Source organism: Manis javanica, chromosome 7 (assembly GCF_040802235.1).
Source record: "Manis javanica isolate MJ-LG chromosome 7, MJ_LKY, whole genome shotgun sequence".
In the NCBI taxonomy this organism is placed as follows: domain Eukaryota; kingdom Metazoa; phylum Chordata; class Mammalia; order Pholidota; family Manidae; genus Manis; species Manis javanica.
The window spans coordinates 26,907,342-26,932,455 of NC_133162.1; the positions used below are offsets into that span (position 1 = coordinate 26,907,342).

Below are 25,114 nucleotides of genomic sequence, written 5' to 3' on the forward strand. Positions count from 1 at the left end.
GGGAAATTAGTTCCCCCTCCCATCATTCTAGTTTATGCTATGTGGGAGTGCCTGTGAGGGTGGGGCAAGACAAACAGGCAAGTGTATCTATCCCTCTATCCCCAATTGAGAAAGATCTCACAAAGGTCCCCTAATGGGAACACCTAGAGGATTTTCTGAGAACACACCAGTCATTCTCTGAAAGACCAGAAAGTGGAAACCATGTCTTTATGGTAAGAATAACCTGGTGGTGTGCATCTGGAAAGCATGCCTGATGTTCAGTGTTACATAGACCCTAGATGAAGCCTAGACCAGCCAACGGCTGGGAATGATTACTGAAGGATTAGGAGGCCTGGCTCCAGCCAGTCTGGAAGAGACCCCCAAGGAGGGAGGCCCTGTAGGAGGTACCTTCTCCCTACCCCCAGAGAACAGCTTTGCTCCACGGCCTGTTTCGGGACAGTTGTAGCCACTATTCTCAAAAGACTAGAGACCCCAGATCCTTCCACCTTCCACAGGAACTCAGAAGCTCCCTCTTCAGTTGAGGCAACCCTCTCCCTCAGCCCCTAGAAAAGTTTTTCTCCCCAGCTCCCTCAGAACATCTTGCATTCCTCTTACAGGCAAATCTGAAGGGTAAATGGGACTTCAGGATGTCAGAGGAAGGAAATGGGAAAGTGTAATCATTTAGGAGTATTTCTGACGAGGTCTTAGGATAATTTATTTTCATTCTCCTTTCATGCCTTGTTAAAAATTCCTTCAAATTTGTCTCTTCAAACCTCCAGAATTAGCAGTGACTGTGTGTGTGCATCATGACTGGGGGGCGAGAGCAAGGCCTAGATTCTGCATTTTTAACAAAATCTCCAGGAGTTCTGATGCACGTTAATGTAAGAGAAACATGGAGAAGGTACAGGAGGGAAATGGAATGGCAGGTCAGGTAAGAACATGCTGAGCCTGAGTCTACATGGAGAGAGGTGAGTGGCTCACATCACAGAGGTCAGCTGGTCAGGCAGGGCCTTGGCATGTGACTCAGTGACCCACACCTCTGCCAGGGATCACATGTAGATAGATCCTCAGGGAAGACAGGGATAAAGAAGCACCCTACTGTCTCTCCTAGGCCAAGAAGAGGGGTAAGGGTGTGTGTGTGTAAGGCCCTTCCTTGAAAGCCCCTGCTTCCTTGGGAGTGCACAGCTCAAAGACTGGACGTGGGGGAGGGGACCCATCCACTCAATTCAAAGAGGAAATCCAGTTATAGACTGGGGAGACACCTGGTGGACAAATAAAGAAGCACAAAAACAAAAGCAATGAAAATTTTTTTCATTAAAAGTAGAAAAGGCTCTACAAAAGTCCTGACTGCATCCACTCCAGTGGTCTCTGTCAGAATACCATGCAGTCAGCGTCCAGGTGGTAGGCACCCTGGACTCAGAGCTACCTCCTGTGGCTCTCTGGCCAAGCTTCCATGTCTAGGAACCTATTACAGTGCCAAGCACCTGGCATCTGGTGGTAGTGAATGCCACCTCATGGCAGGCCCCAGAGTAGGGAACACAGAAGCTTAGGTCACCCTTTGGCTCTGAAAACCCAGGTTGGCACTTTGGCAAGAAGTCCTTTATTCCCCTCCAGGCTCAGGGGACCTGATCCCACTTTTGAACTCAACTTGCTCATTTCCACGTCAGGGCCTCTATTTACTTTTCCCGGATGTTCACATGGCTCAATCCTAGCTCTTTAGGCCTCAGCTTAAATGTCCTCTGCTCCAAGATACCTTTTCAGACCTTAAACTAAATTAGCTGTTAGCACTATCATACTACTGGTTTTATTTTAAAACACTTTTCACTATCTAAAATTTTGCTTTATGTTCATTTGTCCATTGCATGTCTGGTCTCCCACCAGATTACAGGCTCCATGGAAGCAGGGACCTCATCTGTTGTCAGTGCTGTATTCCCTGGACTTAGAACGAAGCCTGGCACACAGTTTCCCAATATCTGCTAAACTGAATTATCTCACTCTGGAGCCCTGTCCTAGGCTAGGCCCCTCAGACTGAGAAGAGTCCCTAGCTCAGGACTGCAGGACAGATGCAGCCCTTGCAGAGGGCCAAGAAAGGCCAGGCCCCAGCCTGTCCTGTCTTGAAACACTTGTGTCAGTGTCTAGCTCTGTGCTGTCTTCACCTTGAAGACTTGGGGGGGTCTGGCTGGTAGGGGTTGGGGACCTGGCCCAAGCAAGTCTCAGACTTTGGAGGCACAGTCCCCTTTCTGCCAGAAGAGGGCTTCTTGGCCACTAGGTCATTGTCATCCTTGATCTTCTTGAGCCGGGCCTTGCTCTTTGGTGGTATGGAGAAGGTGAGAGAGCTCTTGTTGAATTCAAGTGGGAAGACACCTATGTCTCCATCAAAGCGGTTCTTGGACACCTGAAGATATCGTTTCCCTGGTCCAGTTACCAGCTTCCTGTCCTGAAGGATCATAACATTGTCTGCTTCCTGGCTTGCCTGGAGAAGAGGGGGCAGGAGGAAGAAGCAGAGAGACCTATGAAAGAAGAGAAAAGAGGGCGGCAAGGGTGCAGAGAGGAATGGCAATACTCCAAACTACTGATCATGGTGCTGGGGCCACTGGAGTTTTTCAGTTCCTTGGCAACCTTGCTGCTGTCCCAGATTTTGTACATGTTATTCCTGCTGCATATGACACTTGTCCTCTAGCTTGCCACCCCACTCAACCCCAGCTTATCATTCATCTCGGTCTAAATGTCACACTTTGTATCTGAGACCATTCTTGGTCTCTGTAAATGAAGAAGGCACCACCATCTTTCCACTTCTGTATTTTTCGCTTCCCCAGCTCCATGTTTGTCCCATCATGGCACACAGTTTGTGCTCCTCACCCTGGGTTCCTTGTGTCCAGCCCAGGCCTGGCATGTAATAGGCATTAAGTGTTACCACTGGAAGCTCCAGGATCAGGCTGTTCCTGCTGCCCAGAAGGCCCTCCCTCCCATTTATTGAATTATTTAGCACGTATTGTTTGCCAAAACTCAACCCAACCTTTGTTGACACCTCTTCTAGGAAGTCTTCCCAGATGTCTTAGGCTGACTCAGATGTCTTTTCTTTTTGCTCCCCAAATACCTGAGCTGCCTATCATAGCTCTTATACTGAGTTGTAATGACTATCTCACTGTTTTCGCTACTAGAGGATGAGGGTAAATGACCAACTATCATCAGCCATTGTATTCCTAGCATGCACATTCTTCATGTGATGGCCCCAGAGGCAGCTGTCTCCTACTTCTTTCAGAAAAACAGTCAAGATGATTTAAGGCTGAGTGAGAGCTGTCTTTGGTCACATCTGACCCTTCTATTTCCCAAAGCTTGGGCTCCTCTAAAGACCACTTACTTTGGCTGAGCCAAAAATAGATGCTGTTTGCAGTTCCTTATCATCATCCTCCTTCCGGGGATGAATGACCAGTGTCACATGGCAGCTATTGTCTGTAGCAAACTTCCGAAAGGCCCCAACGATGTAGTCTTGAGCTGCAATCCTGCCCCCGCCCCAATTAAGCAAAGAGGTTATGGACACAGGCAGAAGAACGAAAAATACATGCATTTTTTGGACAACCCCACCCTATTTCACTCTACCCAAGGACTCACATTTAGGTCCCTGTCCACACCCCACACCTCTATATAGACAGAAATACACATGGAGTGGTATGTGCCGGCACACGTCAGAAAACAAGAGAAGTATGTGTGCCCAGAAGCCAGCTGCCTGTGAAGATGTGGGTTCAAGAGGGTTCCAGCTAGACAAGAAGATGTCACCTGTCTGTGGACAGCTGCTCGTGACCCATCATGAACTGCAGATTGTCAATGACCACATGACAGATGTCATAGACGTAGACTGCATGTTGCATTGTGTCTATTACAGTCCTAGGAAAGGGAAGAGGCAATAAATTCAGGACCATCCCAGGTAGGAAAGCTGGCATCCTGAACACTCAGGGGTGTGTGCTCCTGCCCTCCCATTCTCTGAAAATCCCAGGCCTAGGAATCTCACCTGATGCTCTGCTGCCCATGGAAAGTCATGAAGTAGAGGGGCAGGTCCTCAAAGCGGTCTGCCCATTCATCATATTTGTCCAGTTGCTCTTCCAGCCGCCCCACAGCAAACTGTGTCAGCATGACCCGGGCCAGTCTCACGTTGCTGATCTCAAAGCTACCCCATAGTGTGTTTACCCCCTGGGTACACAAATCTAGGGCATACTCACTGATGAATGTTGTCTTGCCACTGCCTGTTGGCCCTGCAGGGAAGTTGAACACAGACCTGGGTGAGGGAGAACATCCTATCCTTGACACCAAGATATAGAGCAGGGCTTCAAAGTTGGGAAGGGAAAGCCTCCTCTTCAACATTTACCCTGGCTCAAATCCAAATGCTTTCATCTCCTGATCCTCAGCCTCCTACCCCATGGAGTAATTTCCCAAAGAGTCACCTGTGAAGACGGTCAGCTCGCCCTTTCGATGTCCCTTCAAGAGACGATTGAGGTCTGGGAAGCGGCTCCAGCGTACGCCAGCTGCCTGCTCCACATTTGACAGTTCTCCTAGCACCTCTTCCCGAAGCTGCCGGAAAGACACGATAGACTTGTGCCAGGCAGGCAGGGCAGTACGCAGAATACGAGACAGATTTAAGCCTTGGTTCAGGGCCTCCAGGGGGCGGGGCTGCTGGTCCCCAGGCCGCACCAAGGAGCATCGCTTGGGGTTCAGTTTTCGGGCAAACAACTTGGCAGCTTCCCAGGACCGAAGGTCATCCCCTAGCCAGAGCACAATACGTCGAAACTGTTCAAGGTAAGGGAGCAAGGCAGGGGGTAAGCAGGTCGTTCCTCGGGGTAGGACAAGAGTGGGCAGCCCTGTGGATTGGTTCAAGGCCAGGCTGTCCAGCTCACGACTCGTTAGTACCACTTCAACATCTCGACGACTGATCAGTGGTAATCCAAACAGATTGTGGTAGACACCAGGCCGGGGAATAGTGGTCTCCACGTAGTGCACTCTATCCCCCTGGCCTTCAGCTCCTAGTAGCTTCAGGCCTCGTAATCCCAAACCTCCAGGGGAAAACCAAGGGAAGACAAGGCTGTGGGCAGGCCGCAGATACCGCACACTGAAACGTTTGAGTGTGTCATCTGTCACTCTGGTAAGGCCAAACATCACACGAGCCACCTGGGCCTCCTCTGGCTCAGGCAGCTCCCAGAGAGGTATCGCTCGGTCCCAGATCCTCCGGACCTCCTCACTGTCCTCAGCTTCTGGGGCCTCACTAAGCAGGGCCCCCTCTCTGGCCCCATCCCCTCGCCCCTCCACACTGGCCTGGAAGTCTTCCCAGCTCCCCTCTGCTAAGCTGGTCATGCAGAGAAAGCGGCCTGTGGTCTTGTCAATGAAGAGGCTGAAGGAAGTGGTAGTGCCAGTCTGATCTTTGAGCTGTGAGGTCCCCACAAAGGGGCTCGGTGCCCGCAGGCAGCTGTGGCCATCCTGGAAGGGGATCCCATGCACTCGCAAATATTGGCGGATTTCAGCTGCGGTTACAGGCAACACTGGTATCTCCAAGGCTGGAAGAACCTCCTTCCTATACCGTCTTCGTGGAGAGCCTGGAACTAAGCTCCGGGGCAGGCCCCTCCGACCCATCCACTCCCCACGCAGGGGCAGCAGGATACGGAGAGGGTACCCACCTCGGAGAAGGACCCACATTCCTAGTCAAATCGAGGAAGTCACTACTTGAAATGACTTCTTGTGCCTGGCTGAGGTGCTTTCACGAGGTCAGACCCCAGGGACCCTCCAACAGCACCTTACAGAGCTGACTCTAGGTGGCGTTTTTCTCTCATCCAACTGCTCCCTCATAAACACCTCTCTGGATCCTCTTCAGCCCCTCTACGCCTCACAGCTGTGTCCACCTAGATGGCCTTGTCACGTCTGTGTCCCTCTACCTCGTTCCCTACCTCAAAGGACCTTTACAACTTATCCCCCGACCGCCTCACCACTCCGACCCTCCATACCGCCCCTCACCAATGACTTCTCTACAGCATCTCTTCACTACAGCCCCTCCACGTAATCTCGTCGTCGTCCTCATCTCCACGGATGTCTGTGTCCTTTTTGTAGACCTTCTGCCCTAGGCCCCCAACTAGAGGCCCTCTTCGTCGCTCCTTCCCTGAGAGGGGCCTGAAGACGTCTTGGGAGCCCCTGGGCGGCTCCCGCCAATCTCCGCGCCAAAGGGACACCCGCCCCGCCTCCGCCCCAGTGCCTTCCTTCGACTCCACCACCAGGAGCCCCGCCGCTTCTGACTCTGACCCCGCGTCACCACTCTGGTCTCACCCCTTTCGCCAGCAACATGGGTCACTCGCGCGCGCCACTCGCTCTGACCTCGGAAGCAAAACTCCCGGGGGGCGGGGGGAGCGGGTGTTCCCGGAACCGGAAGGCTCGCGGGGAAGGGCAGTCCTCCCCCACTCCTCGGGCTCAGCCCCAAGCCCTGGGAGCCGTAGCAATGACGGCGCGCGGCACCCCGAGCCGCTTCCTGACCAGTGTTCTCCACAACGGCATGGGTCGCTACGTGCAGCAGCTGCAGCGGCTCAGCTTTAGCCTCAGCCGCGACGGGCCCTCGTCCCGCGGCGCCAGGTGAGCCGGGCGAAGGGCGCGGGTGTGCGACCCAGCAGAGGTCGCCTCGAGTCAGGAGTCGTCGTGCTCACCTTTCTTGTGTCCCTTAGGGAGTTCGTGGAAAGGGAGGTGACCGACTTCGCCCGCCGAAACCCGGGGGTCGTAATATATGTGAACGCGAGGCCGTGCAGTGTGCCCAGAGTAGTGGCTGAATACCGTGAGTGGGGCCAGGCGAGGGCTGGAGGGCGGCTTTGACGGTGGGGGTGGGGGGTGGGCTCGCCTTCCTCTCGTCTGACACCTGATCTGCCTTCCTCTTATTACACTTCCCTTTGGCCAGTTAACGGGGCACTGCGCGAGGAGAGTATCCATTGCAAGTCGGTAGAGGAGATCGCGACACTCGTACAGAAGCTGGCGGACCAGTCAGGCTTAGACGTGATCCGCATCCGCAAGCCCTTCCACACTGACAACCCTAGCATCCAGGGCCAGTGGCACCCCTTCACCAACAAACCGACAACGTTGGGCGCGCTACGTCCCCGAGAGATCCAGGATCCTGCCCCAGCCCAGGGCAAGCGCAGTGAAGAGATGCTCTACCAACTCCGATCCTAGGCTTTGGACCCTTTCTCCAGTAGAGGAAGTTATTCCTCTTGTAGTTCAGGGGATTCCAAGCCCAGGCAGGGTGATGGTGCCCACCAAAGAAGTTGAAGGCCAAAGCTTTGCTTGGGATAAAGCTGCCTTTTTGGTGCTCACTGTGAAGGTCAGTGACTTTGTGAGTCTTCAAATTCTTATCCAGTTGAGGTCCCTGAAAATCTGAGTCTTCAAGGATTTTGAGGGTCCTCATTTCTGAAATCCAAATTTGTAATTGTGATCTCAAATCACAGGAGTTTCGAGGCTGGCTTCTGAAGAGTACCTGATGTCCTTTTTCTGCAACCTTTAAGCTAGAGAAAGCTAGCACCTTATAGTCTGCTGTGAGCCTGGCATTGGGCCAGACACTTTGTATCTGTGTGAATGTGTACATTTAGAGAACTGAGATTAATAAACTTGCCCAAGGTCACACAAGAGGTCTTACTTCAAATTGTGTGTATATTTAAAATACAACACCATTTTTTCATTATCCTAAAACCAGAAGCAGAATGTGTAATAACCCTCTGGGTGGTTAGTATCAAAGGCCATGTGATTAGTCTGGGCCTGACCCTTGGAGAGAGTGAGTCTCAGGCCAAGTCCCTGGTAACACGCTTACCTTGGTCCCAACTGCTTTGCCCAGACAGGCGCCTTTGCGCAGAAATGAATTCATGCCCCTTGTGGGGTTGAGGAGAGGTACTGACAAGCTTCTTGGGGAAGAACAAGAGGGCTGATAAACAGGGAGCATTTTCTAGGCTTGGCTAAAAGAGGGGATATTAAAGAAAAGAGCCAGTAGGTAAAAACCTAGAAAGCTTTGTATGAATTCTTTAACTGTTGTAATTTTGTTTGTCATGCCCTTATCACCATCATTAGAGGACAGTGAAAAGGTCTCTATCTGCCCAGTGCAGCCAGGATGAAAGCAGGATCCTGGTTTCCTCTGCACATAGTTTATGGAGAGTAGGGCCAACCCTGCAATACCATTTTCATAGGCTCAGAAGCCTTCCTCTGGGGAAGGCCTGCCTAGACCAAGCAGACCACTTACAGCTGTGGGGAGAGAGGGTTATTTATTAATCAATCGGGGGTAGGGAGGGAAGCTGAGCCCAGGCTCCCCACTCTGTCACATGCCTGTTCCACCCACTGTGGTGGTGAGTGAGGGCATTCTGAAAGAAGTATAGCCATTTTCACAATAAATACATTCATTGTGGGGTGGAGGTGGAAGAGGTTGGGTGAAGGGCAGTAAAAATCCGTGAGATTCCACGTTCTTAGCTACAAAAATAACAGTCATCCTCACCCAAGGGGAATGGGGGAGCTCAGTCAGGATTTGATTGTCCCATATGGTCCTGGAGACTTTAGAAGTCTCTCGACCCTGAAAGTGCCCCGGTGAGGTAGGACAGGGGTGGGAGCCAGGCATCCAAACCCCCAGCCTCTGCCCTTTGCATAGTTCCAAGAATGGGCTTCATGTGCCAGGTGAGACATCAGAGCTTTCTTCCCCCTGCTCTGGTCTAGGGGTAGCAAATGCTTGGTCCCCAAAAAGGAGGCTGGCTCATTGAGTGTAGTGTTGATCACCCATCCTAGGGAAGTGTCTGTGAGGACAGCTAAATGAGAGAGGGCTCTCCCTTTGAAATGTCCATGGACCAAACCAAACTGACAGACAAAGGTCTGAGGCAGCAAGGGGAGGCTCAGAAGATGCATGTGAATTGAAATGTAAGCACGTGTGCATAAGGAGGGGACATGCCTGGAGCTCTGTCTCTGTCACTCTTGAGAGTGACCATGGGGATGCTGACTCACAAGGGCTGCACATTAAGGAAGAAGAGGGGAATGATACAGTCCTACCTCCCCAGGCTGGCTTATTGCCAAGTTCTTGCCAAAGAGGTCACCACATGGGGCTGGGACTAGGGGAGAGGACTAGATGAGATGTGGCAATTAGGAGGGCACCCAAAGTCCAGAAGGGATGAAACAATGCAGCAGGAGGTGGCGGCGGGGGCCCTGCAGCCCAGCTGATAGTTCCTCCATGTGTGCATGTGAATGTATGCAGGGCTCAGGCGGATCTGGTAGCTGGCAGAGCATCGTTTCAGGACCATCCAGCAGACTGAGCTCTGCAGAGGGTGGTGATGTTGAGGCCATCTGGACCCGCAGAGCCCTCCCTGCCTGGAAGAAAAAGAAAGGATTTGAGCAGACAAATGGGGCAGGAGGATGGTGTCCTCTCCTCCCAAGTGCTTAGGTTAAGGGCATAGGAACTAGGGCTGATCCTGAGGGAGCAATTACCTGAGGAGCACCGGTTGGCCTGGGCTGCTCACAGATGGGTCTGTGGAGAGTAAGGGAGGGGCTTTGGCTGGGCCTGACTCTGGCTAGCCAGCCCTACAGGGACCTCAAAAAATTGGGAGAAGGGTCTCGAGTTGGTGGGGTTGAAGGTCGGGTGGCGGTTGGGGAGGCAGTGGCCCAGCCTGGGACAGAGAGGCTGGCTTGGAAAAGCCTTTGTCCCAGGCGGCTGGGCTCAGACAGAGCTCTCATCCAGGTGCTCTACAAGCTGCGTGTGTTTCCTCTTCTCTAGGATGCGGCTGAGCTCCTCAGCGAAGGAGCAGGGCCCTACTGGCCCACTGTTGTTGCTCTGCCTCAGGAGCACATAGCTGTTTCCATTCATCCTGCGCAGCCGGCTGGGCAGTGCCACCAGCCCATTGGTCAGCTCAGCCGGTGGCGGTGGGGGTGGTGGGGGTGGTGGGGCTGGGGCTCCCTCCCCGGGGATGATCTGGAGGCAGCTGCCCTCCAGGACCCCAGCCCCCTCCCTGTCGTCACCCTCATCTTCCTCTCCAGGACACTGGCCTGAAACTGTCTGCAGCTGCACAGCGGAGCCCCCTGCCCGGCCAGCCCTACCCAGAGAGTACTTCCGTCGATGCCCTCGTCTGCCTCCCCGAAGACAGGCCACATAGAGGAGGGAGGAAGCCAGGATGAAGCAGAGGCCACCGAGTGCAGCAATGGCTAGCACGTAGAGCAGCCTCACATCAGGAGCCAGCTGTGCTCCAGGCAAGGCAGGGGCTTGTGGGGCTGGGGCAGGAGTGGCTGGCCGGACCCTGAGGCTGTAGGAGGCCAGCAGGGTGCGGAGGCCATTCTCCTCAGCATAGCAGCCATAGTTGCCACTGTGCTCAGGCTGTGTGTCTGTCACCAGTAGTCCATCCACGCCCACGCGGTAGCCATCCTGCCCGTCACTCAGGCCCATGCTCCCATTGAGCAGCCACAAGGCCCGAGCCAGGTTGGATGGCTGGTCACAGGGCAGGAGGACATCATCACCCCGGAGCACAGAGCGGGTCTTCAGTGGTGGTGGTGGTCCTGGAGGGAGGGGGGGGTTGGAGGAATGGTCAGTGCCTGCCTACCCCAGGGAGAGTATTGGAGATGGCAAGCCAGATGGTTCACTGTTATTTCTCCAGTACCAAGCATAGGATCTCAAATCGTGGTGACAAATGACCAAGCTCTACGGGCTCTTGCTCCCATTTAAGGTTCATCCTGGCCCTTCCCTGTGTTTCAATTCCTGCCATCTGCCAGTGATTCCTAATCTCCACCTCCAGCACAGAGTTCTCTCCTGACCATAAGACTTGAGTATTTCCACATGCTGGGTATCTCCATGAGAGGCCTCCACAGCATGTCACACGAACTAAGGTCAAAGCCTCCCTCCCAAACGACACCAGGTCTTTTCCTTGAATTGTCATCACCTTGAATGGCACCACTAGCTACTCAGCTGCTTAAGTCAGAAAACTGGGAGCCTTCCTTGCTCTTTCTCCCCCTCACTTTTGTATCTAGTCCTTACCAAGATTCTGAGTCAAACTCCTGTCAAACTGCTTGGGGTCAGGTTCTAATTCTGACCCTACTGCTTAATGGCTGATTAACTTTGGGCAATTATGTATCCCCTCTGTGCCCCTCATGGGGATGACGGCAACGGACCCCCTTCACCTCTTTCACGGGAATGCTGTGAGGATCGTGTGCTTCGTTAGTGCCTGGGACACAGGAAGTACTTGGTACATGTTAGCTGTGATTGTGAACTTCTTTCTGATACCTGCTCAGTCATCTGCTCTTCCTTGGGGAAGTATCCATTACCCTTCAAACCCTTGTCATAGTTGTAATTATTCCTTTTGTAATAAGAAACAATGCAAATAATAATAATGAATTATTTGTGTGATCATTTGTCTCCTCCTCGACCCTGTCCAAAACATAAGTACTTGGCTATAAGCTCCAGAAGAGATAAGAACCTTCACGTCTTGAGCCTGTTTCCTCATTTATATACTTCTTTTGGGCAACAAATGTTTGTTGAGCACTTTCTCTGTGCTGGATCATCCTCACCAAAAGCACACAGCCAACTATTCAGATACACACATGCAGGAGCAGTAAATGGCGAAGAGGACAGGCTTTGTAGCCAGGCCCACTACATATCCATGAGTGTCACTTACCTGTGTCCCTGTTACTCTCACAGCCTCGGTTTCCTCTCTCTATGTCCTGTACCAGTGCTGTTCTGGAGAGAGAAGATCAGGACTCATGAACAAGGAAAACTGAGCGTCAGCTTCCCCAAGTGGAAGAGTCAGTAGAGCTGTTACCAACTGGCCTCCACTCCCCTGATGGCTGCCTGTCGCCCTCTTCCCCTCAGGCCCTGATCCCCTGGGCACATGGAACCCTCACACCCCTGAACACCTCCCGCCTGCTACCCTGAGACCTGTTGGCTACAGTGGCTGCCACACAGGCATGGGTGCTGGGGTCCCAGCCGCAGTAGGGGTCCCGGGCCAGGATGCAGTCGTAGCAGGAGTGGTAGCGGGAACAGCTGGACAGCGGTAGCTGGATGACTCCACTAGAGGCTCCCACATAGAGGCTATGCTGGGAGCCAGAGAGGACAGCTAGTTGGCAACATTCCACTCCCACTTACACGCACAGCCACTGCCCTCTCTTCCCCATTCTTGGCAAGGCTATATTAAGGGTCATAAGTCAGAGGCTACCAGCATTGGAGAGATGACCAGATTTTCCACAGACTGGGGCTGCTTGAACACTTGCATCTCTTCGATAATGTGCATACCAGAGCCCAGGACCACAGCCTTGTGGATCCAGCCGTCAGCTGGTATGGAAAGGGCAGAGGGTAAGACCCCAATGATGGAGTTTGTTTTGGCCCCCTGCAATAGACTAATGGGAGCAGCGTGGGAGTCAGGAGGTTGGGGACAAGGATTCAGCCAGAAGCAGGGGGCCCTCATGACATTAGTAACTCCAGCTAGTCATGGCAGGAATTACTGGGTTCAGAAGCATTAGTGATCAGTATCAAATGTCACTGTGGTTAGTGACAGGAGTCAGCAGTCACCAAGAGCTGCCAGTGGTCACCAGGGATGAGGAGTAAGTGTTCACTGAAGAATCAACATTAATGGTCACAATGGGTTTTGTGATCAAGAGTCACCCAGGGGCTAGAGGTCAGTAGGAATCAAGGATTTGGGTCAGTATCAGCAGAGGGCTCAGACCAGGGGACAGAAGCACCTGTGCCCAGAAAGAGCAGGTCATAGGTGGGTCCAGCAGGCGTGGTGACAGGCGTCCCTGTGAGGTGTGTGTAGCGCACATTGCGCTTGAGCAGCAGGGGTCGTCCACGTGTGGGCACCACAGGCCGAGCCATCAGTGGGTGCAACTTCACAAAGTCCAGGACCAGGGATGGCAAGTCCTGGGATGAGTTGTAGCCTCGGGTGCGCAGTGAATCTGTGATGCACTGGGGTGGGGCACAGGTGGTGAACCTCAGGACTCCATCACCTGCCTGTCCTCCCTACAAGGCTAGACCCTTTCTCCTCTCCCAGGGGTCCTGTGAACTCAGCACTGACCCCAGGCCTGGGCACTCACCGAGCCAGGCCGGGGCTCTGGTACCCCGCCCTCATAGCGGCCCCAGCGCCGGGCACCATCCTGGTATTCCATGTAGGGGCCTGCGAAGACAGCCTGCACCTCAGCTAGGTCATAGCGGCAGATGGCTGAGGCCTCTAGAGTCTTCCTAGGATGGGACAGGGGAGGGGTTTGAGTCACACTGAGTGGAGCCTGCCCCACTGCCCAGCCTGGAGCCCACTGTTACCATGGCCAATCCCAGCTCCAGGCCCACAGGGTCTCTCCTGAGGGTCAGAGGCTGCTGTGGCCTCTGGCCCCAGGCTAGCTGGATGGGTCTGAAATTCTCTCTCTACGGCCAGCCCTCCCAACAATGGATCCTATCTCATCCTCATCGACCTCTCCTCCAGCCCGTATGTTCTCCCCAGTTCCTTGCCTCCCCACTGTCCCTGCACTGACCACTGTGTGGTCAGCATGAAGGCCGCATAGAAGTGCGTGTGGGCTGAGGTGCCAGCGTCCAGGCTGCAGACACCTCGTAGTGTCTCATACTGTGGAATGTGGCAGATGAGACGCGCCTTTAAGAAGGAGGTCCACTTCTTCTGCAGAATCTTCTTCCCTCCCAAGTCTCCCTGGAGGTAGGTGCATGGAGTCAGAGGCCAGGGTCAGAGGTTCAGTTTCTACACCTTTGCCCCAACCTCTGTCCTACTCACCTTGCACACACGGGCCACTCGAGCCACACGGTGGCTGCTGCGGCTCTGAGCAAAGCTGCCAGAGCCCTCCTCAGCACCACGCTCCGTAAAGAAGTAGTAAACCTTGTCATCATCACCCACTGTGCTGGCCTTGCTCTCCCGCACCAGGACGGAGAACACAAACTCAGCATCTGTGGGTTGGGCAGCTAAGGTAGCTTCTGAGATAGCCTGGGGGTCCCCCTACTGCCCGGCCCTCAGTGACTTACAGGCGGAGAAGCTCACCTGGGGATTTGGGGATGGGATGGTCAACTGCCCAAGTAAGCAAAGATGAAGAATGTCCCCTGCCCCCCAGGTCCTTTGTCCCATCCTCCTAACCATTGAGCCAGTGTATTGGTGCCTCCTCAGTCCTCAGGGAGTGCGGGTGGCGGCTCCGGCGGATGTCAGGAACACTCCGAAATTCATACCTTGTGGCTGTATAGAGGCCTCCATCTGCAGCAGGGACATGCCGGGCATGAGAGACATATTTCATCCAATAAGGCACACAACACACATGGGTGGCAAGTCCTAGCGCTGAGATCCATGTCCCACAGCCTGCTGGATGAGAGGCAGGGGTGGGAGGAGGGTGCGCTCACCGATGACAAGGCCTGTGAAGCCACGGGTTGGGTCGTAAGGACACTTCTCCTTTCCCTCCTCGAAGCTGGTTGGCAAGGTGAAGGCCTCGGCATCCTTGGGGAATGAAGGCCAGAAGTCAGTGGTGTGGAGGACAGGCAGGGTTGTGGCCCAAAGTCAGACCAGTCTGGGGGCAGGAACCAGGTATCAGGGCTGGGCAGACATACTCACAATGGCTGCACAGAGGGGCTGGAAGGCATGAGTCCCGCATGCATAGAAGTGAGTGGCATTGAGCCGCTGGAGGAATCGTACATGGTTGAAGCACTCCGTCTGTGGGCCAGGAGTGGGAGGGCAGTGAGTCCCTGGACCACTTAGAGGCCTCTTTTACTAGTCCAGCTTTGTCATCCAGCTCTTGCCCCCACCCACAGGACAGTTTTTTCCAAGATCCTGGTGGATCTTCTCACTGCTCAAAACACAGAATATGTGCTGGAACTCTCTGCCTTTGGCCTCCTAGACACATGACCCTTCTTCTCTCCTCTTATCTCTTGGATTACCTGACACACACTGCCAGCTTCTCTTACCCCCTCCCCCCCAGTTTAGGGGCTTCCAGGGCTCTCACCACCCTGAGATGCTTCTCTCAGAATCTCTCCCTCAGCTGTGTCTCCCAATCCTGGCACACACAGTCCCTTTGGGGTGACACCATCAAACCTATTATCCCCAGGCTCTGGCCTTCTCTCCATCTGATATTCCACAGATCAAACTCACCTTGTCGAAAACCAAATTCATTCCCTCCTCTCTAACCTCTTCCTCTCTCCTAAACCTGTTCATCCAGTCTTTCCCACCTCACTTCATCCTTCCATCCTATTAGTCCAGAATCCAGGAGTCATCCTTGCTGCTTCCCACTCTCTCACCCCATTTAATCCCTCTTCCACAATTAAAATTTTGTCCTCAGTGTCTCTTGGCTTGGTCCACTTCCCCTCCACCTCCACCACCCTGGTCCAAATGACCATTACCACCTATATCCCAGACAACTGCAGAGACAACCTGTCAGCTCTCCCACCCAACCCTCTGCTGCCATTCTTTATAAAAATGGTATTTATTCAATGAATGAGAAATACATGGACACAGTGTAAAACTGAAAAGGTACAAAGGTATGTTGTACACAGGGCAGCTCCTTTATCCCTGCTGCCTTCAAAGGGGACTGCTGTCACCAGTGTCTGATTTCCTTCCGGAGATGCTCTACTGGTCAGTACTCTCGTGCAACCCACTTTCCAAGGCATATTTAAAAAATGTAAACCAGATTGTGTCACTGCTGTATTTAAAACTCCTTCAGAGGCTTACAAGGGGCTTGATCATAGGCCCCCTTATGCTCCGGGCCCTGCTTGATAGGGCCCTGCCCCTTCATCCAGCCTCACTCACCCTACTCCAGCCACACTGGACTCTGCCTGTCCGATGCTTTGAGCTGCTGCCCTCAACTTCTTTGCCCTGTTAATGATTCCTCCTTCTTCCTGTTACCTGGGTTTGAATCCATGCAGGCCTTTGTCTCATCCCTCTCCCTCTCCACCCGCCTGCTCAGGCCTCCCTCCTCTGACCCCCATGATGCCCCTGACCTCCCCACTGCCTTTTCTGCTTTCAGACTCACTCTATTTTAGTCCACCTAGTGCCAGGGGCCAGAGAGGAATTCTGTGGTCACATAAATTGGAAACCACAGGTAAAATCCACCTTTCTGGGGGCGTTCTCAGAGCCTATGGGTATTGCAGTGCATTGTGGGATTGAACATGCAGCGTTTCCCAAACTCATCCAACCATCAAATTCCTCTGTGACAATTAGTGTTCCTCAGAACATACTTTGGAAAGTGTTCTCCTAAAGCCTTGTACCCAAAGTGTGCTCTGGAGGCCAGCAGCATCTGCTTCACCTGGGAGTTAGAACTGTAGAATCTCAGGCCCTTCCCCAGACCTACTGAGTTAGCACCTGCACCCATGACATAGCTTGGAGATTCATATGCACAGTAAAGACTGAGAGATTCTTAAGTATCAATTGGTGAGGGTGCCCACTGTCACAGAACAAAACCCAAACTCTCAGTTGGCCATTCATGGCTTTCCATGACCTGGGCTCCACCTGCCTCACAAGACTCACTTTCTACCCAAGCTACATCAAGAAGCAGCCTTTGATGAAATCTCCTAGAGGTGCCTCTTTAAATACAGCCATCCCAACACCAGCCCAGACCCACTGAATTAGGAATCCCTGGGCTAGTGGACGTTGGGAATGTTTTTTTCAAAAAGCTCTGCAGACGGACGGTATATAGCCAGACATGGAACCCTTGCAGAAATCCTGTTCTTTAGCCAGAAAGGGCTGACACTTCACTAACACCCCTCCATGGAATACTGGGTACCTGGGCTATTCCTTAACCAAACCTCATTTTTCTCCTCTGTAAAAATGGAAGATAATACATTTTATAGGGTTATTTTAGAATTAGGTGAGGTAATAGATAAGTCAGCACTTACCAGAGGTTACTTATTGTCATTACGATTATTATTTGGGAGCCCAGAGGAGATTAAGATGACATTGCAGGCCAAGCTAATAGGTCACCAGATGTCTGAACTGGAAGGGCTGTGCCAGGGCCTGCCACTCCAGTAGTGTTTACAGTGTTTACTGTGGTTGCTGCAACTGACTGGCTGATTTGTATTGTTCTATCTGTGCCCCCACCAACCCCAGCATTCCCAATTGAGTAGAAGGAAAGGGGCTTGGGACAGGGCAGCCCACATACCTGGTTGTTTTTGCCTTTTTGATGACATTTGCTTTGCATCTCTGGAGAGGCCTCCCAGTGGATCTAGAAAAAGTTAGAAGGAGACGGGTTGATGCATTGAGCCCAATACTCTTACCTTTCCCTATTACCTGTGGGACCAGGTGACAGGACCCCAGGGAACAGAGGAAGTTGGGTACAGGTAAGTTTCAGGAAGACCACTGGATTGTAATGGAGACCCAGGCTGGGAGGGCAGTGCTATCTGCAGGGGGCTATGGAAGGCTGGCAGGGAGCTGAGATTTGGGGGTGCTGGATGAAACTGGAGATCTTCTGGGTGGTCCAGGTTCCAAGGGCTAACCTCTTTGTGACCCCCATCTCCTATGTCACGGGCATTGAGAGAGAACAGGGCTCCTCGGGCTCCCACCAGCAGCCTTGCCGTGGCTTCCTCTAGCAGCAGTGTTGAGTAGTTCTGGGCTTGGCTCTTGAAGTGCCGAGTCCTGGAGAGCTCTGGGGAGAGTGGGAGCTGTGAGCCCAGCTCTGGGGTTGCCTCCCCACCAGTAGCCCTGGCTGCTGCTGCCTTTTGTAGTTGGGGGAATCTAACCTTCATAGGGGATGGTCATCCGCGGAGTGGCGTCTAGTTCTCTGGATGGTCTCCGTGGCGAGGGTCCAGGAACTGCAGTTGCTGTGAGGAAGCTCAGGAGGAGGAGCCAGAACCTCCCCAACATCTTCCTGGGGATGCCCAGACAAACAAGACCCCAAAGGGAGCCAGGACCAGAGAGATGGGGGATGATGGGAAGAACAGTTACAGGGGTCAAGGTCCAGGGAGGCCACTTAGGTCAGAGGTCATGGGGCCAGGGAGGGTCTTGGAATCGGGGAGACATGGAATCACAGGGTTGTGTGGCCATGGAATCCCACATAAGTGGTCAGAGAGAGGAAGGGATTACACACTGCCTTTATGCATCAAATAAACTCCATGGGAAAAGGGAGTTGTGGGGTCATAGAGAGGTTGTAGATCACTGATGGGGTCACCCTGCCCGAACAGCTGGGCTAGTCCTGGTTCTGTAAGGTCTGTTTTCTAAACGAAAAAAAAAAAAAAACAGGAAAAAAAAGCCCTTTGATCTGTGTTCAGGTGGAGGTGGATGGCATTTCCTTCAGACTTTAAGTTGCACTTATGGGAGGAGGCCCAAACTGTACAGAACTCCCAGGTCGCAACAGATTTACCGATTTCTCTGCTCTGATTCAGGAAGTTGGGTGGAACTCCCCCTCCTTATAAGGGGACATCCCCCAACCCAAACCCAAGGTCATAGTCCTCCTCTGACCAAGTCAGAGGCTTATGTAGGCCTCAGTCTCAGTGGAGCTGGGGTTCTTGGAGAGAATGCCTCTTTTCCCAGCAGTGAGACATGACAAGGCAGCAGCCACCCCTGCTGCCTGCGGGGGTGCCTTATGCGGAGACGTTAAATGGGCCTTTGTTTATTTTGTCCTGTTTTCCTTTTGTTTCTTCTTTTCTCTGGCCTGAAAGCTCCCTCTGGAATTTCTCTTTAGACACTTCTCTTCAGCTTTCCTCTCAAAGAGGGTGCACATCTCTGCCCTGCCTGCGCGAGTCTGTACTGCACCCTCTTGCTAGGCATCCGCACATGCTCCTACCGGCAAACAAGCACTCACGGGCATAGCGGGGAGTATGAGCCCCACTGGCTGCACAGGTGTCCTGTCTGTGCAGGAGGCACTAGTGTGCAAGGCCAGTTAATTGAGATGCAAACAACATGGAAAAGGTGAACAATCCCTGAGCTCTTAGCCAACTCCCCTGACACATCTTGGAGGCTATTCACCACACCTGGACTCTCCCTCAAGCCAACAAGTTGGGGTTGGAGTGGGTAACAGGCCTCATATCTGAGGTGGCTCCTGAAGGCTTCTTGGACTGGGCTGGGTTAGGTGTGGAAGAAGCCTGACCCACCCAATCTCATCAGATGCCCACAGACAGGGCCAGAGGGGCCACTGTCCTCTCCTGTCCCTTCCAGGTCAAATATTAACAATGTGGCCTTGAGGAGAGGGGAGGGATCAGGAGCTGGCCAGAGTGAAACAGGAATCTGGAGCATTCATTCAAGAGGTAAAGGTCAGCACTATAGTGGACAGAGCCCAGAGGGGGAAAATGGAGTATGAGTGGAGAGAAAAGGGTCCCTGGATGACAGAAAGGGCACCAGAAATTCTTTTGGGGACTGGGGCAGCAGGAGGCCCCAGGCAGACTGCCCTTGCCCCACCCCTCACTGTGGAGGCACACCTATTTACACTGGGGGCCTCTTATTTGCTTAGTGAAGAAACAGAAGGAACCCTATGGGTTGGGAGGGTCATTCCCTAGGATTGGGCAGGAGGAACACGCCCTGGGTCAGAGGGCCTGCTCAGTGTGGTGTGTGGCAGATTTACACAGGTTTACGCAAGAGTCACTTGTGTCAAGAGGAGGGTGATGTGCATGCAGGCAAGTGTACATGCACGTGTTCACAGGAGGGCTGCAAACACATGTACTCACAGGAGAGTCATGCACACACACATTCACAGAGAGGTTTGTGCACACATAAAGGACTTGCCATGTGTTCATACAGATTCGCAAGTAAGGTTATATTCACAAGCCCCATCATTCAGCAGGTCACATAGCCTTAGAGACTGGCAAGGAGGGTTATAAATCCACACACATGTGCATATGAAGGACCATATAGCTTTTCACAGGAGGTTCCTGAGCATGCACACATATATGTAGGGACATGCAAGCAAATCCAATGATACGGTGGGTCAGGCATGTTCATCATGCTCATAGAACAGTCAAGTATATGTGTGTTCACAAAGTACTCAAACACAATTACATCTTCCCAGAGACAAGCATATGTACCTACAGGGGTCCAGTTCTCACAGCAGGCTTGGAGGCTGCCAGTGCCCACTGAGGGTGAGATGTAGAGCAGAACCCCATCTCCCTTGCTGAGAGTCCCAATTTTAAGACCAAATTCCGTGTGTGTGTGTGTGTGTGTGTGTGATGATTGGGGGCATCTGCGCCTGGGATGCTCAAATGGGATGCACGCATGGGTCAAGGCCACTCTTCAAGGGAAGGAAGGGGTACCTACCTAACCCAGGCACAAGGAGGGAGGTCCCTAGCTTTAGCAAAGGAATGATGGGATGGAACACCTACTTTAGCACTGCTCTACTTCTATGTATATTGCAGTTCTAGATATGGGAGTTGGGCCTGACCTCAGCCCCCATTTAACCTGTTGGGAAAGAGGGCGGGGCTAAATGGGGGGAGTAGCAGCCGCCCTTCCTCAGTGGCTTAGAGGCTTCAAGGTCTCAAGTCCATACCCCACACTCCACCCCCAGTTCCACAGTTTGGGTTCCTTCCCAGGGTCAGCCCCCTGAACTCTTGTCACCTGCCTACTATTAGATCCAGGGTGCAGAGTGGAGGGCACTGAGGGGAGACCCCCCGTCCCCCAAACATTATCAATGTAGGATCAGCAGGCTCTCGACCTTCATCCCAGATGTGTGGCAGTATCTCCCGCTACCTGGTAGGATGTCCGCCTCTCCGGCCAGAGGGCCCCTCCCCCGCCACCCCCTCCCTCCACCACGCCGGACCAGTCGCTGTTCTCTTCTCTCCTTAGGTCTAACCTCAGTCTCTCTTGCTGCCGCAGTTCGAGGACAAGCTCTCCTTTGATTCTGCCCGACGCCGAGACATGACCCAGATCTCGGGGACATTGTTCGCCACGCGGCCCCCGCCCCGCGCCGGTCCCCGATTCCGCGGTGGCGGGTCTGCGCCCATAGCGGCCCGAGGCCTGGTCCGCGCCCCTCTAGAACCTTTATGCTGGACCTGGGGACTTGGCGGTGAGAAAGGCCTGGCCAATCAATCTTGGAGGGGAGGGTGGGCTGGATGTGTGGAAGGCCTGGCCTGGCCTAAGCCTCCCGGCCCAGGCCCCGCCGCCGCCCGCATTCCCTGCCTCTCTCACCTTTGCGCTCGGATCCCCGGCCATAGAGAGGGCTCCGCGCGGCTCCGCGGCCCCACAGCACCAGCTGCGGGAGGAAGGGGCCGCGGCCGGAGGCGGGGCGGAGGTGGAGGCGGAGCCGGGGGCGGAGGTGGGCTGGAAGGCGGGACCAGGGAAGCGGGGCCGGCTGGATAGGGTGCTGCCAAGGGCGCCACTCTCTTCCTCCGCATCCCCAACCTTAACAATAGAGCAGGTTTGAGGCCAACGCTCATATACAGTCCTCCACCATTTGGCTTCTCTATCCTTAAGGGCCGCGGACCCGGCATTGCCCCCTAGTGGTGGCCGCACCACTTGGCGTGCCCTCGACGGTCTTAAAAGCCTACCTTCTCTCCAGCACTAGGACCCCCTCCAACTTGCCTGCTATTGGGGATGACAAACCTGTTCTCTGGGGGCTTAGCTCTCCGGGGCCCCCTGGCCTGTCCCCTTACACGGATCTCACTTCTTGTACTCCTGCCAACTCTTCTCCTCTCTGCCAAGGACGGGGAGGGCCACAGTAGGTGGTAAACAAGTGTTGGGGGCACCTCTGACAACAGAACAGGGTCTTGATTCCTAGCTCAAGGGCCTCCAGACTCCTGGTCCTTCAGTTTGAGGTCTGAGTGGGTGAAGGGGATCAGGCCTGGAAAGATAAAGTAATAGCTTGACTAGAAGTACACACAGAAAATGTTTTTTCTGAATAAATAAGCCACAACCATTTGCACTTGTCCATTCAACCAAGTCTTAGATATTACTGGAGTTCACCTCCTTAGGCTCTGGATCACTCAAGACACCTGGCTTCCCTTGCAGCCTATCTTGAATATCATATTTACTCTAGATTTTCCAGTGAACTCACCCTAGGCAATCAAATATCCTAGGTTCAGTCACTGTACTCAGCGGCAATCTAGGAAGCCCCCACAGAATGAACTCCTGAACGCCTTTAACTCACCTAGGATGGTCCTCCCATGCAATCTCTGGCCCTGCCAATTTCCCTTCAACTTGGGCCATGTCTCCTTCTGGTCACCCATTACAGACCCTCTAGGGTTTGAATTAAACCTGAGCTCCAGCCATGACCTGGCTTGATCTTCCCTCCCTCATGTACGGCAGCACTGATATGGGTCCAAGAGCAGGATTAAAATGATGAGGGCCACAGGGACACAGATAACTGACTTGCATGTGCCTAGGAGTTTGAGTTCTGGAGCTGCAGGGCGCAGGGTAACTGGCAGATGAGAACTGGCCTGAGAGTGGATGAACAAGATTCGAGCTGTCATTTAACAAAAGCGACCCTGGGAAAGACGTCATTCCCTTTTTTCTGAATTCCCCCAAACTGGCACTTCGTCATATACAATCTTGTAGTTTGAATTGCTGGGTGTGACAGCAGACTGCTAGACAGCAGGGCCCACATCACACTTCCACCTCCTCCAGCACTCTGTAAAACATTGTGTGTGTGTGTGGAGGGGGAGGTGGCTGGGGAGAAATGCTTAAAGTGTATACACACTTTTACAAAGTGTTCAGATTCATTTTTTGACTGTACCCTCATTCCATCCTGAGGAATTAATAGCCCCATTTTATAGATGGGAAAGTGGATTCTAAGTGTTTAAGTAACTTGCCTTGAAATTCAGGTATTTGCAGAAAGGACAGTCAGGACTAGAAAAGCCTTAGAAAAGAAGGGTCAGGGTAAGCCTGAGGAGAATTATCAAAGGGGGCAATGTGCAAGGTTGTGCACAGTGTTGGGGAGTAGGCAGTACAGAAGGGGCATTTAAGAGTTAAGTGACTTTGATTTGATACGATGGGAGGGTTCCTAGTGGGAAATAGAAGGGAAATGTCAGCCAAGTAGTTTGGAAAAGACCATAGACCAAGTCCTGAAAGAGCTGATAGATTAAGAGGTCCATACTGGGAACACCAGAAAAGACATGGCTGAGAAACAGAAATACGCAGTCCTTGTGGGAAGGTGGGTTGGGGTGACAGTGGAGTGAGGGCAGGAAGATTGTTAGCCCCATAGTACCAGACAGGAGCGAGAGTAAACTCTGGAGCCCAGTGGGCTAAGGGGCACAGCTGCTTGGGTTCTCACAGAGCTGACTCAGATACCACAGGTGGGGACAAGTAGGCCCAAGGGATCTGGTGGCAGGTTCAGCATCCTACTCACCTACACTAAATTGAGGCCTGACTTTCTCCTCAAAGGAGCTCTGATAAAGCCTCAGAACCTCACACATTCTCAAATGAACAGTATATGTAAATCACAATAATGCTGGGTTCCAGCCATGGCACTTGCTGAACTGCAGCTGGGCAGTTACTCCAGTACCTCCAATAATATAGATTCAGAACACAACCCCTTTCTCTTTGCTATCCTCCTACTTCAATCTCTGAACCTAATGAAATGATCAGATGTGATAGCAATTAAAAGGAGCTTTCCACAGGAAGCCTCTGATTGACAATACTCCTTTCTGCAAATAAAGCTGATAAACTATGAATGAGGTGAATACTGACTTAAGACTTGAAATCAAACCAAGAAGTGACTCCTAGCCTGGCCATGAATGTGTCCTGGGATACAGGCAGGGCACTCTTTGAGCAGGTTGTTACTCATCTGTAAGTCCCTACCCTAGCTGCTTCACAGGGTGGCCGCGAAAGGTCCCACTGGAAAACCTTCAGTGTACTTCACAGCAAATGGAAATGTGGGTTTTGTTTTTGCTAAGTTATTCTCCCAGCTTCACAGTGAGAGTGGCTGAGCAGTGCTGGTTGTCCTTAGCCACCTACACACGAGTGTCTGGCTCCAGGCTTTGCACAAAGCAGTTACTCACTGTAGCAGGGATCTTAGGTGAAGGGGGTAGGTATGAACTCCTGTAACTTGAGCAGAGGTTCCCTGAAGCAAGAGAACTCTGGCCTAGTCAAGTTGTCCTGCTTCCTGTTCACTGTGGCAGCATTTCTGTTCCTGCTTTGCCATCTCCACCTCTGGTTTGCCCAGCACTCTCTTTAGGTGATGTGGTCTTTATTTTGGCCACATATACAGCTTCTTCAGGGACCATCACCAGTGCCGCACTGCTGTAGTCTCACTTGTTCCACTGGGCCTCAGAAGCCTGTTTTGCCTGTTAAGTTTTCCTCCCAGTCAGTCGTCTTGGAGTCAGACCCAAAGCTGGGCCTTCTGGTTTGCCCTCTCTTGACTCCAGCCTGGGAAACGGTTAGCAAGGAAAAGGGAGTATCAGGACATGTCCGCAAATGCTGGAAAATCCCCACCCACCCCTTCTCGCCTTTAGCATGTTGTGTTATTAAAAAAAAGTCACATTTTTTTATAAGCAGAGCTGGACAGAGAAGTCTCTAGAGCTCTCTGTCAGGAGGAATAGAGCACACCAGCACAATTTTAAGACATGGTTTGCTCAGGTACCGCACAACCTCCAAGTACCTTAGGCTCAATTTTGTCGTCTGAGGAAAGCCTGTAATCAGAGCTAAATGACTTAACAGCTAGCATTTATTAAGTTTTGCTATAAGCCAGGCATCTTGCTATGCACTTTTTATGCATTAGATCATTTAGTCCTCACAAATACTGAGATAGACACTGTTATTATTCCTTTTAATATATGAAGAAACTAAGGCAGAGAGATTAGCTTGGCAAAGATCAAATGGCTGCTTTGGTGAATCTGGGATCTGAGGTCAGAACTAAAGGCAAGGTCAAGGCCCTTCCTTAACTTATACAAGGCTGTGCTGCCTGCCTCCCATTAAGGCTTTAAGGCCATGTCTCTGCTTTTGCCTGGGCTGTCACTCACCCAACCCCTCCAGCCCACTATCAGAGAAAAATGCTCACAGGTGGTTTCCTCTTAATCCTGTCGTAAGGAATAAATACTGCCATGGTTCTGGAACCTGAGGCCTCTGATCACCATGCCTAGCCCTTCTGTGAGTTCATAAGAACAGTTCTATGAGAAAGTGTCAACCTATGTCCCCCTCCAGCTGATGTATGTGGAGCTCTGCCTGGCAGTTTGCAGATGGTCCTGAACCTTGCCACTGTATTGCATGGCTTCACCTTTCTTGGCTCTGGACTCTAGAACAAGGGAGCCAGTTCACAGGTATTCTTTTCCAGTCCTCTTTGACCAATAACAGAA

General features: G+C 52.5%; 3 protein-coding genes across 10 annotated transcripts; 1 reads left to right on the plus strand and 2 right to left on the minus strand.

Moving 5' to 3' along the window:
• Positions 1 to 1,275: 1,275 nt before the first annotated feature.
• On the minus strand, positions 1,276 to 6,551 carry TWNK (twinkle mtDNA helicase). 6 transcript variants are annotated; one of them, XM_037001310.2, is made up of 6 exons: positions 6,283 to 6,388; positions 4,419 to 4,545; positions 3,989 to 4,229; positions 3,757 to 3,864; positions 3,341 to 3,482; positions 1,276 to 2,452 (listed from the first exon to the last, which is right to left on the minus strand). In XM_037001310.2, the coding sequence occupies exons 1-6, from the start codon at positions 6,298 to 6,300 to the stop codon at positions 2,132 to 2,134; spliced, it is 957 nt and encodes a 318-aa protein (XP_036857205.1). In that variant the 5' UTR covers positions 6,301 to 6,388; the 3' UTR covers positions 1,276 to 2,131. The 6 variants fall into 6 exon arrangements, with proteins under 6 accessions (XP_036857205.1, XP_036857207.1, XP_036857208.1 ...); XM_037001312.2 differs by lacking the exon at positions 6,283 to 6,388 and adding an exon at positions 5,977 to 6,276 and having other exon boundaries at positions 4,343 to 4,545; XM_037001313.2 differs by lacking the exon at positions 4,419 to 4,545 and having other exon boundaries at positions 6,283 to 6,551.
• Positions 6,404 to 7,367, plus strand: MRPL43 (mitochondrial ribosomal protein L43). Its single transcript, XM_037001317.2, has 3 exons — positions 6,404 to 6,582; positions 6,672 to 6,778; positions 6,899 to 7,367. The coding sequence occupies exons 1-3, from the start codon at positions 6,452 to 6,454 to the stop codon at positions 7,165 to 7,167; spliced, it is 507 nt and encodes a 168-aa protein (XP_036857212.1). The 5' UTR covers positions 6,404 to 6,451; the 3' UTR covers positions 7,168 to 7,367.
• A 256-nt stretch (positions 7,368 to 7,623) lies between these two features.
• SEMA4G (semaphorin 4G) lies at positions 7,624 to 22,786 on the minus strand. Of its 3 annotated transcripts, XM_073240542.1 has the most exons (17): positions 21,015 to 22,775; positions 17,642 to 17,769; positions 17,399 to 17,547; positions 17,065 to 17,127; positions 14,529 to 14,627; positions 14,321 to 14,414; positions 14,064 to 14,177; positions 13,710 to 13,879; positions 13,459 to 13,628; positions 13,027 to 13,171; positions 12,676 to 12,898; positions 12,153 to 12,268; positions 11,876 to 12,033; positions 11,616 to 11,677; positions 10,051 to 10,503; positions 9,445 to 9,484; positions 7,624 to 9,327 (listed from the first exon to the last, which is right to left on the minus strand). In XM_073240542.1, exons 1-17 carry the CDS (start codon positions 21,314 to 21,316, stop codon positions 9,072 to 9,074), a joined length of 2,742 nt encoding a protein of 913 aa, XP_073096643.1. In that variant the 5' UTR covers positions 21,317 to 22,775; the 3' UTR covers positions 7,624 to 9,071. The 3 variants fall into 3 exon arrangements, with proteins under 3 accessions (XP_073096643.1, XP_036857202.2, XP_017535729.2); XM_037001307.2 differs by having other exon boundaries at positions 9,188 to 9,327; positions 9,445 to 10,503; positions 21,015 to 22,786; XM_017680240.3 differs by having other exon boundaries at positions 9,188 to 9,327; positions 9,445 to 10,503; positions 17,642 to 18,115; positions 21,015 to 22,785.
• Between the last annotated feature and the right edge of the window lie 2,328 nt (positions 22,787 to 25,114).